The sequence below is a fragment of the Schistocerca cancellata genome, chromosome 1 (genome assembly GCF_023864275.1).
Source record: "Schistocerca cancellata isolate TAMUIC-IGC-003103 chromosome 1, iqSchCanc2.1, whole genome shotgun sequence".
Classification (NCBI taxonomy): domain Eukaryota; kingdom Metazoa; phylum Arthropoda; class Insecta; order Orthoptera; family Acrididae; genus Schistocerca; species Schistocerca cancellata.
This window is the reverse complement of record NC_064626.1, coordinates 476,764,535-476,781,107: the sequence shown is the minus strand read 5'-3', so window position 1 is coordinate 476,781,107 and position 16,573 is coordinate 476,764,535. Positions and strand designations below refer to the sequence as shown.

At 43.5% G+C, this 16,573-nt stretch overlaps 1 protein-coding gene across 1 annotated transcript in view; it reads right to left on the bottom strand.

Moving 5' to 3' along the window:
* The window catches only part of LOC126183844 (transient receptor potential channel pyrexia-like), a 190,246-nt gene that overhangs the window by 61,338 nt on the left and 112,335 nt on the right, over positions 1-16,573 (bottom strand). The window contains exon 6 of the mRNA XM_049926153.1: positions 7,555-7,920. Within this exon, the coding sequence (XP_049782110.1) occupies positions 7,555-7,920 (366 nt within the window). The remainder of the gene's footprint in view (positions 1-7,554; positions 7,921-16,573) is intronic.

Below are 16,573 nucleotides of genomic sequence, written 5' to 3'. Positions count from 1 at the left end.
TCTTCCGTGTATACAACCTTCTTTAATGATTCTTGAACCAAGTGTTAGCTATGATTAAGTTATGCTCTGTGGAAAATTGTACCAGGCGGCTTCCTCTTTCATTCCTTACCCCATTCCATATTCACCTACTACTTTTCCTTCTCTTCCATTCCCTACTATCGAATTCCTGTAGCCCATGACTATTAAATTTTTGTCTCCCTTCACCTGCCTGATTAAGGGATCTGACATTCCACACTCCGACCCGTAGAAAGTCAGTTTTCTTTCTCATGATAACAACGTCCTCCTGAGTAGTCCCCGCGCGGAGATCCGAATGGGGGACTATTTTACCTCCGGAATATTTTGCCCAAGAGGACACCATCATCATTTAACCATACAGTAAAGCTGCATGCCCTCGGGAAAAATTACGGCTGTAGTTTCCCCTTGCTTTCAGCCGTTCGCAGTACCAGCACAGCAAGGCCGTTTTGGTTAGTGTTACAAGGCCAGATCAGTCAATCATCTGGACTGTTGCCCCTGCAACTACTGAAAAGGCTGCTGCCCCTCTTCAGGAACCACACGTTTTGTCTGGCCTCTCAACAGCTACTCCTCCTTTGTAGTTGCATCTACGGTACGGCTATGTGTATCGCTGATTCACGCAAGCCTCCCCACCAACAGTAAGGTCCATGGTTCATGGGGTGGGGGGGGGGGGGACGTAGAGAATAACAATTTTAATATAAACAGATAATATTAAAATGATGCCGCGCGGGATAGCCCCGCGGTCGCGGGCGCCTTGTCCTGGTCTGTGCGGCTCCCCCCCCCCCCCCCCCCCCAATCGGAGGTTCGAGTCCTCCGTCGGGCTTGGGTATGTGTGTTGTCCACAGTTAGTTTAAGTTAGATTACGTAGTATGTAGGTTTAGGGACCGATGACCTCAGCAGTTTGGTCCCGTAAAACCTTACCACAAATTTCCAAAATTTATTGAAATAATTTCAGTGTCTGTAGTGACGTGAGGTTATAGCACTGATTGTGAATTAATAAAGTTAATACTGGCAGTGCTTCTACCATTGCTGCTGCTGCTACCACTACCACTAATAATAATAGTAATAATGCCAACTCATTCACCTACTTCACAAAAAAGGAGACACCGAGCGAGGTGGCGCGGTGGTTAGACACTGGACTCGCATTCGGGAGGACGACGGTTCAATCCCGGGTCCGGCCATCCTGATTTAGGTTTTCCGTGATTTCCCTAAATCACTCAAGGCAAATGCCGGGATGGTTCCTCTGAAAGGGCACGGCCGACTTCCTTCCCTAATCCGTTGAGACCGATGACCACGCTGTCTGGTCTCCTTCCCCAAAACAACCAACAACAACCAACAAAAAAGGAGACAAATCTGATGTGAATAACTACAGAGGAGTCTCCCTCCTTTGCGTTCCTTACAAAGTCCTCTCCGCTTGCCTCTTACAACACGCTCAAGAACAACTCGAATCCGTGATAAATGATTATCAAACAGACTTCAGACCACGCATATCAGACATCGAACAAGTTTTTAACATGAAGTCTATGCTGAAAATTCGAGATACATGAAGTGTCCCAATCATCTGCACATTTGTCGACTTCACGAAAGCTTACGACTCCATCGACCGACAGTTCCTGTTTAATATACTCAATACAATCTGGATCCAAAAACATAACGTCTCATCCAACAATCCCTAACAGACCCAACTTCCAGAGTCAAATTCAACAGAGAAATCTACAACCTCTTTCCATTAAGACTGGCGTCCGGCAGGGCGATAGCCTCTCCCCACTAATTTTCAACATCGTTTTAGACAAAGACATCAAAGAATGGGAACAAGAAGTGAAAAATCGAAACATCTGAAGACCCATAAGGCTATGAAAAGAAAAAGATAACATCGACGTCACATGCCTATCCTTGCTGATGACCTCGCGGACCTGTCCTGTGATGAACAAACAGCAATTCATCAGATTGAAGTCCTCAAAGAATGTGCCGAGAAAGTTGGACTGCAAATTTCTTTTTCTAAAACCGAATTCATGTCTACAAAACACACAATTTAATATTAAAATATGGCATAGTAAACAAGGTTAACCACTTCAAGCACTTAGGAGAAATTATCGAGCCTACAGGTACAGAAAGGTTAGCACAAAAAACACGGGAACTCAAAATTCGGAAAGCATATGGGAAAGTTGCGAGCATCTACAGTAGAAAATGCATAAACATCAACACAAAAGTTCGACACTACACGACTGTTATCAAACCTGAAATACTCTATGCCAGCGAGACTGTAAACCTTAATTACAGAAGAGACCTCGAAAATATCAAAAAGGCTGAAACAAAAATCATCCGAAAAATCCTTGGCCCAAAACTTACAGACCAAGAATACGGTCTACAATCACACACAACCACAGAAAAATATTCCAACATCGAAACCGATTTCCGCAAACGACGACTGAAAATCTACAGACATATCTTGAGACTAACAAAGAAAATTTTGACGTCCTTATAGAAACTGAAAACGACAACAGTTTGGATAAAACAGGTCCAAGTTGATCTAAAAAAAATGCTAAAATCTCACCGATAGACATCGAGGTCGAAACGTCTTCAGACATAAGGTCTACAGCTGGGAAATTTCATTAGAAGACAAACCCAAGGTACCTAGAAGAAAGTGGTCAGATGACGTCGATCTAAGCACTGCGAGAGGATGAAATAATTCTGGAAGAACAAGAAAAATAACAACCACAGGTCATAATTTCGTTTATGTGCTTCTCTATGAGTCTAAACAATGTAAATAAATAAATAAAACGGCATTCTCTATTGTATTGCGGGAGCTTATTCGAGCGTGGGGCTCCTGCTACTGAGAAGGACTTCGAGAAAGTGGCTGAACGATGAAGTGGGACAAGGAGGATTTTGCTTTCGTAGGAACGGTTGTTTCTGCCATGTTGTTCAGACAATAGCGTTAAGGTCGAGGAGAGATATGGGGGACAGTGTATTTTGATCAGACAGTAGAGAAGACAGAGGGTATGGAAATCTCTGTGCTTGTCTCCACACAGCCGTCCGTCTTCCACGTTGGTGTGTATTTTAGCATAATAATTCTATTTGTATAGTTTTCTTGTTAGGTAGAAGTTCTAGCTCCGAATCACGCAGTATTGAGTCTTATAGGGGGGCCTCTTCATCTGAAATTAAGGTCCTGTGTTTTTAATGGTCTCGCTCTAGTGGTATATGATACGTAAAATCTGTTTAGGTACTGCATCTGTGTATTGTATTATACACCCTGTTTTCTCATTTTAAATGTACCGCATTCATTTGTATTTTACTTCGTCAAAATTTTAGGATAAGTTATTGCACAGGTGTTGCTCCTAGTAATTCCATGTTATTAATGTTTTATGTGCAGTACATTTAAAAGTTTCAGTGGCTATGTTTATCCAGTTTACGATCTCTCTGTCTTACCAGCAGCTACAGGCTCTCTACCAGCAGCTGCATGGCAGCGCCACCTACTGAGGTGATTCTGTATTAGGCGTCAGTACTAGTACACGACGGCATCCGCTATAGTTTTACAACAGGCCACACTTTACGTTATGAAAGGCAAGCAGTTATTTGTATTCGCACCCTGCAGTAAGTGGAATGTACATTTCGTATGTAGAACTAGAAGAAGAGAATAAAGTAATGTAAGATGAGGCATGGCTGTGGACGGACTAGAATAATTCAATTAATTGCTTTGCAGTGGGAGAAGAAAATGGCAAATGCCAAAACCCAATAACATTTATAGATGTTTCCATGTCTAAAGCTAGAAATACACAAAATGTTCGTTTTTAAAATTGCGCTGTTGCAGTTCTGGGAAACTGTAGTACCACAAGGTGTAAATAATTATATACGTTAGATCGATCCTATCTCCACTCCGGAAGAACTTGGCATAGCTCTTAGGGATAGCATTTATTTTAGGAAATTAATGTAATGATACCAAGACTAAGCGGAACTGTCTTTCATCGGACTTTGGCTGGATCATTCGATGGCAAAACTTTTAAGTTCTGTTTGTCTCTAAGGCTTTCCCATTACGATTTTTCTTCTTTACCATGTAAATGAATGGCTGTCGATCGATGTAGATGTATTGTCGGATCCTCATGCATTTGAACTCAACTGAAACGATGAGGTGTGTGTGTGTGTGTGTGTGTGTGTGTGTGTGTGTGTGTGTGTGTGTGTGTGTGTGTAATCTGAGTAATTGCTTTTATCTCATCATACATTTCATCAATCTCTTCGTCACCTGCGGAGCTAGTTGGCATATAAATTTGTACTACTGTGGTAGGCGTGGGCTTTGATTCTATCTTGGCTACAGTAACGCGGTCACTATGCTGTTCGTAGTAGCTTATCCTCACTCATATTCTTTTTTTTTTTTTAATTCGTTGTTAAACCTACTCCTGCATTACCCATATTTGATTTTGTATTTATAACCCTGCATTCACCTAACGAGAAGTCTTGTTCCTCCTGCCACTGAAATTCAGTAATTCCAACTATATCTAACTTTAACCTATCCATTTCCTTTTTTAAATTTTCTGATCTACCTGCCCGATTAACGGATCTGACATTCCACGCTCCGATACGTAAAACGCCAGTTTTCTTTCTCCTGATAACGACGTCCTCCTGAGTAGTCGAATGGGGGACTATTTTACCTCCGGAATATTTTCTCCAAGAAGACGACGTCATCTTTTAACCGTACAGTAAAGCTGCATGTCCTCGGGAAAAATTACGGCTGTAATTTCCCCCTTTTTTTCCAGCCATTCGCAGTACCAGCACAGCAAGGTCGTTTTGGTTACTGTTGCAAGGTCAGATCAGTGAATCATCCAGACTGTTACCCCTGCAACTACTGAAAAGGCTGCTGCCCCTCTTCAGTAACCACGCGTTTGTCTGGCCTCTCAACAGATACCCCTCCGTTGTGGTTGCACCTATGGTGCGGCTATCTGTATCGCTTAGGCACGCAAGCCTCCCAACATACATATATCCTGAATGACTTAATTAAGAATAAAACTGACGACGTGAAATCCACTTGTGAAACGAAACACTAATAATTTCTACACGGGCGAGACCAGTAAGGAACCTGTTTACATTACTAATGTAGTATGATAAGAATCAATTAGAAGGGACTTGGCTGTTACCAAGAATTCAAGAAAGTAGTGTTTCTTTGAAACGGATTTGGTATCTTCGAAACGGATTTTGTATATAGTCTACAAACGTGCGTGGTTCAAGTTCCAAACCTAATTGCTAGGCCAGCTATAAATTACTGACATCGCCTCACAAGCAAGAGACTCATTCTACATATTACATATATCTCATACGTAACTGATTAATAATATAATTAGTGCATGCCTTACACCGTGAGATATATAAGGTTGGTTTCATATTATGAAACTTGAAAGCATTACAAGAAGAATTTTTGACACTGAAAAGTTGTTGGGTTGATAATTGTGGATGAACACGCACGTATGAAATGCTCACGGTTTGTTCGATAGTTGTATTTCCGGCAATTCATTCTCAGCTGATACGTCAGTTCTCACGGCCTTCTCATAATTCGTACCCGCTGGTGTACATGGTGAGCAATCAGATTGAGAAGAATTATTGAAAGAATTACTGGAACTTTAAAATGTTTGTTTTATTTCTTTCTTTGGATTTCTGGCGTAATTATCCGCGTCTTACAGTCGAGCTTTGGCTGGAACAGGGCTGGTGCGACATGGAATGTTTCTAGATGCTGCACCAACCCACGCCCAGTCGGGTACTGCTGACAGAGGACGCTATTTGCTGACAGGGGGACGCGTCTAAAGTACCCTCTACCAGCCAATCAGAGGGCTGGGAACGGTGACATGGGGGACGCCGAGCCGGTTGACCAGGGCGCTCCGGTACTACGCGGTCGCTCTCTTGTCTGCCAGCTCTCGTCCCGACCAGACGTCTTGTCCTGCTCATCTTCCCGGGCAACAAGCTCCTCAGTCTGATTGCGGCTGCCTCCTGCTGTTTCTGTTTTCCTGTATTCCTTAGTAGTAGGAGCTGATGCAGTAAACTCCGGCGAGTGACATGCCTTTAAACAAATTTCCTGACACACTCGGACGCCCACATCCCTCTTAAGCTGTAATCTCAGTCCATTCATGCACTCTACATGAAAAAATACTAGACAGTGAACTGCGGTGAAAGTAATAATGGTACTACATATTCGTAGCCGAAACATCAAACATGTAACGCAGGGATACACTGTATGATTGGGACTGTGACCGTGTGTTAAAGACCACCTCTTGCAGCACCAGATGTGTTGTACTGTGTCCTATCCTCAAATATTTATGCATAAAAAAATGAAATCATTTGTGAGATTACAGTCAGTGTGAAGTGCCTTGCTCCCTTTGAACTACATGGCTAACAAACGAACAGGACATCTACATCAGCGTCTAGATTGATACTCTGCAAATCACACACAAGTGCTTGGCAGAGGGTTTATGGAACCACCTACACAACCACACTATTATTCCAATCTCGAACAGAACACGGAAAAAACGAACACCTATACCTTTCCTTGCGAGCTGTGATTTCCCTTATTTTATTGATGATTATAGTTCCCTATGTAGGTCGGCGTCAACAAAATATTTTCGCATTCGGACGAGAAAGTTGGTGACTGAAATTTCGTGAGATTTCACCGCAACGAAAACGCTTGTCTTAATAATGTCCACCCCAAATCCTGTAGCACATGAGTGACAGTCTCTCCCCTTTTTGTCGATAGTACAAAACGTGCTATTCATTTTTGAACTTTCTCGATGCACTTCGTTAATCCTGTCTGGTAAGGATCCCAGACCGCACAGCAGTACTCCAAAAGAGGACAGACAGGCATAGTGTAGGGAGTCCCTTTAGTAGATCTCTTCATCTCCTAAGTATACTGCTAATAAAACGCAGTCTTTGATTCGCCTCCCTACAACATTTTCTGTGTGTTCTTTCCAAATTAAGTTGTTCGTAACTGTAATTCCTAGGTATTGAGTTGAATTTACAGCCTATAGATTTGACTGATTTATCATTTAACCGTAGTTTAATGGATTCCTTTTAGCACTCAAGTGGATGATATCACACTTTTCATTATCTGGGGTAAATTGCCAGTGTAGGACTAGGTGAAATCATCTGCAGCTGCTCTGTGGGGAAGACAGATAAGGTACTCTGTGTGTGAAAATAACGTTGTGACTGACAAGTGTGAGTAGTAGTGATGAAAACTGCCTGCTCGTACACAACATGCCAAGCGCTCATTCCATCGATAGTTTGCGCGGACCTCCTATCTCGTGCAGCCTGCGTCGCCTGCCGAGGCTCTGTTCCTTGAGCCCGCAGAGCAGCAGCAGGGCGAGATCGTCGAGCCCGATGAACAGCTGTGATTGACTGACGCCGGCCCTTGCCAATAGTCACTACACGTCAGTCACAAAGTTATTTTAATGGGAGTGTAGAAGGGCGCAGAACCTGTGCAGCGATGTTGCACTGAACGAGCGCTCCTCTCGTGAAACGGCAGTTATTGGTGGGATGTGGTAGGAGGTACGGCACTGTGCCTGGGTGTACCTCGATGAAGGCGAGCAGTAGGCCGGACTCGCCGCGCTCGGCGTTGGGCACGAGCACGCGGAAGTCGAGCCGGAGCTCGCAGTCGACGTCGCCGAGCTCGTGGTCGTGCAGCGTGACGGCGCCGTCGAGCTGCGTGACGAGCGCGGGGATGACGTCGGGCACGCGCCGCACCAGGAAGGACAGCGCCGAGACGCCGCCGCGCGTGCGCGCAGTCACGTCGGCGCCGCGCTCCAGCAGCAGCGCCGCGCACGCCGAGAACTCGTTGAGCGCCGCCAGGTGCAGCGGCGTGTAGCCGAACTTGTCTGCGCGGTTCACCGACGCGCCCGCCCCCACCAGCAGCCGCACGCACTCCAGTGACCGCGACACCTGCAATGTCCCCCGTCTCTACCAAAAGCTTCCCGCAGATCCAGCAGACAGTTTCTGCTGCTCATAGTCTGCGATTTGCAGCACTCACCAAATTAACACTTTGATTTAAAAAGTCGGCTCGCAGCAGGCTTTAGGTTTCAAGTGCGTTATTACATTGCCTGCTGTGAGGCGGGCCGAGCAGCTATAGCTCCATCTTCGTGTTACTACGAAGAAAACACCCTCCAAAAATTGTGTAGTGTGCGAAGCAAGCAAGGAAGAAAGAAAGTGATACACGTTACGAATGTGAGAAATACGAGTATATAGTGGCGTTGCACATCCCTGTATTTTTTTCGGGTATACCACAGTAACAAAAACTTCTAAAACAGTATCATCACTCCTCATCACTTCAATAAATACCAAGGATAGATTTTTAAAGAATTCGTACCACAAAAATATATAATTTTGAGAAAAGTATATGGCAAAATATGCTCATTTTCGTAAATATAAATAGTAAATACAGGGTCGACTGTGAGGAAGAATATTACTTAGTCGATGGGTTAATGAATTAACGAATTAAACTAGTGTAATGCTTCGTGGTTATCTGTTGGGAATAACACTGACCTTGAGACTGTTCTACGATAACCATTATCTGCCCCTTGTCTAGTATCACCTTTTGTCATCGGCACCAGACCTAGATTTAACGCTAATTCAACATCTTTCTTTATTGGTTTTCGGGGAGTTATGCACAAAACTGCAACTGAGACCTAAAACAGATAATATTTAGTCTATATAGCTTCATAAAGATTTGACTACATAAATGAATAAAAATGCCCGATGCTCTCAGACTAGGCTTAACTAGGTAGGAAATAAGAGACTGCGTTGCATTGCATTTGCCAGCGCGAGGAGTACTTCTGCTGCCACGTGTACCAACCAGGTCCTTTGTACAGCCCCGGTTCAGTAAGCAAACACTATACCTGTACTTGGCTGTAATGGGTCGCTGGCCTCTGGCATGTGACCGTCATGCTCGGGTGATCCCCGTGGCGCGGTTCTGGCGCGTTTCCTCGGCCTCCCGTCAGCGACTTTTCGTAGAATGACCCTCAGTCTCACTTTCTGTATTCATATAAAAACAGCGAGAAACTTATCATTGGGATTGGTGATCACGAAGTAGATGAAGTTAAGAAATTCTGCAGCAAACCAATACTTGATGGAGGAGGAAGGAGAACATAAAAAGCAGACTAGCATTGGTAAAAGGGCATTCCTGGCCAAGAGAAATCTACTAGTACCAAAACTTAGGTCTTAATTTGAGGAAGAAATTTCTGAAAATGTACGTTTGGAACACAAGATTGTTTGGCAGTGTGACTTGGACTGTGGGGAACAGAACAGAAGAGAAGAGAAGCATTTGAAATTTGGTGCTACAGAAGAATGTTGATAATTAAGTATACAGATAAGGTAAGGAATGACGAGTTACTCCACAGAATGGGCGAGGAAAGGAATATATGGAAAACAGTGACAAGAAGAAGGGAGAGGATGATAGGATGAACATCAGGGAACAGTTTCCATGATATTAGAGGGAGCTGTAGAGGAAGACAGAGATTGTTTTACATCCAGCCAATAATTGAGGACGTAGAGTACAAGTGCTAGTTTGAGATGAGAAAATTGACCCAAGAGAGGAATTCGTGACAGGCAACATCAAACCAATTAGAAGCGGAACAAATTCTCTCGCATAACCTTTGTAAAATCTTAAGGATATCTCATCTGGTCCTACTAAGCGATCGGTTATATCTGCCATTTAGACGTTCATACGATATGTGAAATGAGTAACTATGTTACAGCGGTGAAGCAATTTCGGAAGAACGAATTCAGTATTTCGGCCTTCTCTCTGTTATCTTCCGTTTCGGTGCCATTATGGTCTCAGAGTGAATGAATAGATGATTTCGATTCGCGTACTGATTTTACATAAGAGCAAAATCTCTTAGGGTTTTTACCCAGATCGATTGTCAAATTTCACTTTCAAAGTCATTGACCACTTCTCTCATTGCTCTCCTTACGCTCCTTTCGCTTCGTTCAGCACTCAGTTGTCAACTGGGTTCTCTTGAATCTGAGATGACGCTCTTTTTGTTTATGGAGCAGTTTTCTAACATGTCTATTAAACCACTGTGGGTCTTTCCCATCCCTTAAGACATTGCTCGGAACATACTTGTCTGAAGCATACTGAACGACGCTTATGAATTTTTTTCCATTTGTACTCCACAGCGTCGTCCATATGACTGAATATTTGATGCTGGCTACTCATACACTCCGCAGTTTTTGTAGTCATTCCTGCTGCGCTAAAATATCTTCCTATCTTTCTTAACATTTCTTGTATAAACTGTAGTCATTGTTGCTATCACAGCCTGCCTCAGCGTTAACTGGGTTTCTAGATATGCACTGCAAAGGGAGTATCAGTCTTCAATACACACATCTGTAACTACATTTATACTTTGGAAATCAGTACATAACATTTGCGAGGAGGACCGATTTATTGTAACTTATGGAAATTTCTTCCTTTTGCCTTCTCGGGTGATGCATGATGATAATTCTTGCGTAAATGCCCTGTGCATGTTGTTATCGCTAAAATTTTGTTTTCGTGGTCTCCATGGCTGAGACACAAAGGCTTCAAATGGCTCTGAGCACTATGGGACTTAACATCTGAGGTCATGAGTCCCCTAGAACTTAGAGCTACTTAAACCTAACAAACCTAAGGACGTCATACACATCCATGCCCGAGGCAGGATTCGAACCTGCGACCGTAGCGGTCGCCCGGTTCCAGGCTGAAGCGCCTAGAACCGCTCGGCACATCGGTCGGCGACACAAAGGGAACAACGGAATATTCCAGGAGGTTTTCTCAGGAGACCGCTTACTTTCCTTTGAGAGTCTGTCATTTGAAATTTTTCAGGCTTCCTGCCGTATCACTGTAACACTTCTGTGACCATTAACACTGCTCTTCTTGTGCAAGGTCTTTATTACTCTGTTGACGCGACTTGATATGGACCGCCCACTCTTACGCAGTACTCTAGTCTGAGTTAAATGAAATTATATGTGATTTCTTGCATAAATAATCTGCATTTATCGACATGCATGTAGTAAATTGAAGGTTGCAATGCTTAGCTCACTGAATCTGTGTAATGGTTACACTATACGTGTTGCATCCTCCGCAGACTGTATGAGATGAGTTACTCGAGATGCTAATTCTTAAGTGTAGTCAAACGCTGCTATATATTTACGTTTCGTCAACCCCAAAACTTTACGTAATTCTATATCCCCCCATGAACCATGGACCTTGCCGTTGGTGGGGAGGCTTGCGTGCCTCAACGATACAGATAGCCGTACCGTAGGTGCAACCACAACAGAGGGGTATCTGTTGAGAGGCCAGACAAACGTGTGGTTCCTGAAGAGGGGCAGCAGCCTTTTCAGTAGTTGCAGGGGCAACAGTCCAGATGATTGACTGATCTGGCCTTGTAACACTAACCAAAATGGCCTTGCTGTTCTGGTACTACGAACGGCCGAAAGCAAGGGGAAACTACAGCCGTAATTTTTCCCGAGGGCATGCAGCTTTACTGTATGATTAAATGATGATGGCGTCCTCTTGGGTAAAATATTCCGGAGGTAAAATAGTCCCCCATTCGGATCTCCGGGCGGGGACTACTCAAGAGGACGTCCTTATCAGGAGAAAGAAAACTGGTGTTCTACGGATCGGAGCGTGGAATGTCAGATCCCTTAATCGGGCAGGTAGGTTAGAAAGTTTAAAAAGGGAAATGGATAGGTTAAAGTTAGATATAGTGGGAATTAGTGAAGTTCGGTGGCAGGAGGAACAAGACTTTTGGTCAGGTGAATACAGGGTTATAAATACAAAATCAAATAGGGGTAATGCAGCAGTAGGTTTAATAATGAACAAAAAAATAGGAGTACGGGTAAGCTACTACAGACAGCATAGTGAACGCATTATTGTGGCCGAGATAGATACGAATCCAACGCCTACTACAGTAGTACAAGTTTATATGCCAACTAGCTCTGCAGATGATGAAGAAATTGATGAAATGTGTGATGAGATAAAAGAAATTATTCAGGTAGTGAAGGGAGACGAAAATTTAATAGTCATGGGTGACTGGAATTCGAGACTAGGAAAAGGGAGAGAAGGAAACATAGTCGGTGAATATGGATTGGGGGACAGAAATGAAAGAGGAAGCCGCCTGGTAGAATTTTGTGCAGAGCATAACTGAATAATAGCTAACACTTGGTTCAAGAATCATGAAAGAAGGTTGTATACATGGAAGAACCCTGGAGATACTAAAAGGTATCAGATTGATTATATAATGGTAAGACAGAGATTTAGGAACCAGGTTTTTAAATTGTAAGACATTTCCAGGGGCAGATGTGGACTCTGACCACAATCTATTGGTTATGAACTGTAGATTAAAACTGAAGAAAATGCAAAGAGGTGGGAATTTAAGGAGATGGGACCTGGATAAACTGACTAAACCAGAGGTTGTACAGAGTTTCAGGGAGAGCATAAGGGAACAATTGACAGGAATGGGGGAAAGAAATACAGTAGAAGAAGTACGGGTAGCTCTGAGGGATGAAGTAGTGAAGGCAGCAGAGGATCGAGTAGGTAAAAAGACGAGGGCTGGTAGAAACCCTCGGGTAACAGAAGAAATATTGAATTTAATTGATTAAAGGAGAAAATATAAAAATGCAGTAAATGAAGCAGGCAAAAAGGAATACAAACGTCTCAAAAATGAGATCGACAGGAAGTGCAAAATGGCTAAGCAGGGATGGCTAGAGGACAAATGTAAGGATGTAGAGGCTTATCTCACTAGGGGTAAGATAGATACTGCCTACAGGAAAATTAAAGAGACCTTTGGAGATAAGAGAACCACTTGTATGAACATCAAGAGCTCAGATGGAAACCCAGTTCTAAGCAAAGAAGGGAAAGCAGAAAGGTGGAAGGAGTATATAGAGGGTCTATACAAGGGCGATATATTTGAGGACAATATTATGGAAATGGAATAGGATGTAGATGAAGATGAAATGGGAGATATGATACTGCGTGAAGAGTTTGACAGAGCACTGAAAGACCTGAGTCGAAACAAAGCCCCCGGAGTAGACAACATTCCATTAGAACTACTGATAGCCTTGGGAGAACCAGTCCTGACAAAACTCTACCATCTGGTGAGCAAGATGTACGAGACAGGCGAAATACCCTCAGACTTCAAGAAGAATATAATAATTCCAATCCCAAAGAAAGCAGGTGTTGACAGATGTGAAAATTACCGAACAATCAGTTTAATAAGCCACAGCTGCAAAATACTAACGCGAATTCTTTACAGACAAATGGAAAAACTAGTATAAGCTGACCTCGGGGACGATCAGTTTGGATTCCATAGAAATATTGGAACACATGAGGCAATACTGACCCTACGACTTAGAAAATAGATTAAGGAAAGGCAAACCTACGTTTCTAGCATTTGTAGACTTAGAGAAAGTGTTTGACAATGTTGACTGGAATACTCTCTTTCAAATTCTGAAGGTGGCAGGGGTAAAATACAGGGAGCGAAAGGCTATTTACAATTTGTACAGAAACCAGATGGCAGTTATAAGAGTCAAGGGACATGAAAGGGAAGCAGTGGTTGGGAAGGGAGTGAGACAGTGTTGTAGCCTATCCCCGATGTTATTCAATCTTTATATTGAGCAAGCAGTGAAGGAAACGAAAGAAAAATTCGGAGTTGGTATTAAAATCCATGGAGGAGTAATAAAAACTTTGAGGTTTGCCGATGACATTGTAATTCTGTCAGAGACAGCAAAGGACTTGGAAGAGCAGTTGAATGGAATGGATAGTGTTTTGAAAGGAGGATACAAGATGAACATCAACAGAAGCAAAACGAGGGTAATGGAATGTAGTCGAATTAAGTCGGGTGATGCTGAGGGAATTAGATTTGGAAATGAGACACTTGAAGTAGTAAAGGAGTTTTGCTATTTGGGGAGCAAAATAACTGATGATGGTCGAAGTAGAGAGGATATAAAATGTAGACTGGCAATGGGAAGGAAAGCGTTTCTGAAGAAGAAAAATTTGTTAACATCGAGTATAGATTTAAATGTCAGGAAGTCGTTTCTGAAAGTATTTGTATGGAGTGTGGCCATGTATGGAAGTGAAACATGGACGATAATTAGTTTAGACAAGAAGAGAATAGAAGCTTTCGAAATGTGGTGCTACAGAGGAATGCTGAAGATTAGATGGGTGGATTACATAACTAATGAAGAGGTATTGAATAGAATTGGGGAGAAGAGGAGCTTGTGGCACAACTTGACTAGAAGAAGAGATCGGTTGGTAGGACATGTTCTGAGACATCGAGGGATCACCAATTTAGTATTGGAGGCAGCGTGGAGGGTAAAAATCGTAGAGGGAGACCAAGAGATGAATACAGTAAGCAGATTCAGAAGGATGTAGGCTGCAGTAGGTACTGGGAGATGAAGAAGCTTGCACAGGATAGAGTAGCATGGAGAGCTGCGTCGAACCAGTCTCAGGACTGAAGACGACAACAACAACAACAACAACAACATATGAAAAGGTATTTGCTAGTGCGTGACACACATTTTTTGTCAAGATAAGACAGGATATCACTAAGATTTGCATCCGTTGACACTTTATCGTAGATAACAGCGTTATGTTCTAAAATCCAGAAATTGGAACTCGTACCATTCGGTAGGCATCAATATACAGCGTGATTTCTTCTACGTGTTCCCAAATCAGGTGACGTACGGAAATGAGAAAAGAAATCGAGAAGTTATGTACCATTTTTCCCGCAAACTAATATTTATGGAGCCATCGCTACCTTTTTCGATATTAAATCGGGAGGACATAGAACTAAATAATTCACATGTTACGTAAAATTACCAAATTCTAAAGATTTCATGTAGTTTCTACCTGTAAACGAAACAAGTCGGTCGCAAAAAGTGAGAAAAAACATCAGGAATGAACCAAGAAAAGGGGATCGTAACTTTGAAAACATCGTACTTTCTGCGGCCTGGTTAACGGGCTACTTGGCGCATGTTGTCGAGGGGGTGTGGTATCATTTCCCTCTTCTGTCTGCCATAGACAGTATATACTCAAAAGTATCCAGACACTTACTAGTTGTGGTATCGCGTCGAAAAGTTGGCAGTGGGATTGCAAGTTTCCGTGCGACGCTAATGGCAGTCGTGCGGTTTCTGTCGGATCCAGTGGTGTGCGCCCACTGGGCCACGCCTCCGGTGGCATTGGGCTACGAACGCCCTCTGCCACCGCATTGTAGGATGGCCGCCGGCAGCCACTCGGCCCACTTGCACTTGGAGCTTCGTCGTTACGACACCATCGGTTGTGCTTAGTACAGTGAGCCTCATCCTAGTTGCTGTTGTATGAGCTGGACTCCAATTCTAGCCTTTTGTTTGTAATGAGTCTTTGTATGCTTGGAGACATAAAAGTTAAGTAAATCTTCGGTTTGTTGTCTTAACTTGTTCGCCAATCATTTCTGCTCCTGGGCATCTTTCCTACGGCGGCAGTTGCCGCACCGCTCAGTAGCCAACTTCACCTTACCGTTGTGTACGAAGCTGTACACAACAATTACTGTACATCCTTCGTCTTAACGACGGTTGAATTTTGCTGGGGACACTCCCCCCCCCCCCCCCCCTCATGAGTCGAAACCAGAGAAGGTGGTGACGCAGGATACTGGGATCTGGAGCCAAGTCGATGTTCCAGTTCATCCCAAAGGTGTTCCGTTGGGTTCAAGTTGTTACTCTGGGCAAGCCAGTCATTTTCAGGAATGTTATTGTTCACAAACCATTGCCTCACAGATGCTGCTTTATGACAGGTGGCACTGTCATGTTGAATCAAACAATTATCGTGTTCAAACTGTCCCTCTACTGTATGAAGTACACAATGCTGTAAAAAGTGTTCATATCCACACACATGTAGCATTTTCTTAAGGGCAGCAAGGGAACCACAGCATAACCCCCAAACTGTAACGCCATCTCCTCTGTACATCACTGTTGCACTACAAATAATGTCAATTAACGTTCTCCAGGCATTCGCCATACCCAATCGCTTTTGCGGGGTAGCCACGGGGTATAGCGTGAGTCATCAGTCTGGATCACTCATTTCCCGTCATCATCTGTCCAGTGGGGTCGCCCTTTACACCACCATAGATGTCGCTTAGCACAGACTACAGAAGTGTGTGGTGTATGATGAGCTGCTCGGCCATAGTGCCCCATTCCTTTTAGCTACCTATGCACAGTCATTCTGCAAACTGAACCAGTCGTAGCACTTTGGATCTCACGATTGATTCCTTCCGCTGATTTCATGCAATTTTTTTACAACCACCCTCTGCAATTCTTGGCTGTCCCAGTCCGTCAGTAAATGAGGTCTGCCTACTCTTGGTTTAGCTGTGGTTGTTCCTTCGAGTTTCCACTTGAGAATCGCATCACCAGAAGTGGACTTGGAATGCTTTAGGAGAGTTGAAATGTCCCTGATGGATTTGTCACTCAGATGACATCCTATGACCAGCCCACGTTCCAAGTCACTGAGCTCTGCTCACCGATCCATTCTGCTGTAGCTGCTTCTCTACTGACAACACAGTATTCCTCGCCTCCTTTTACACTAGCGGGA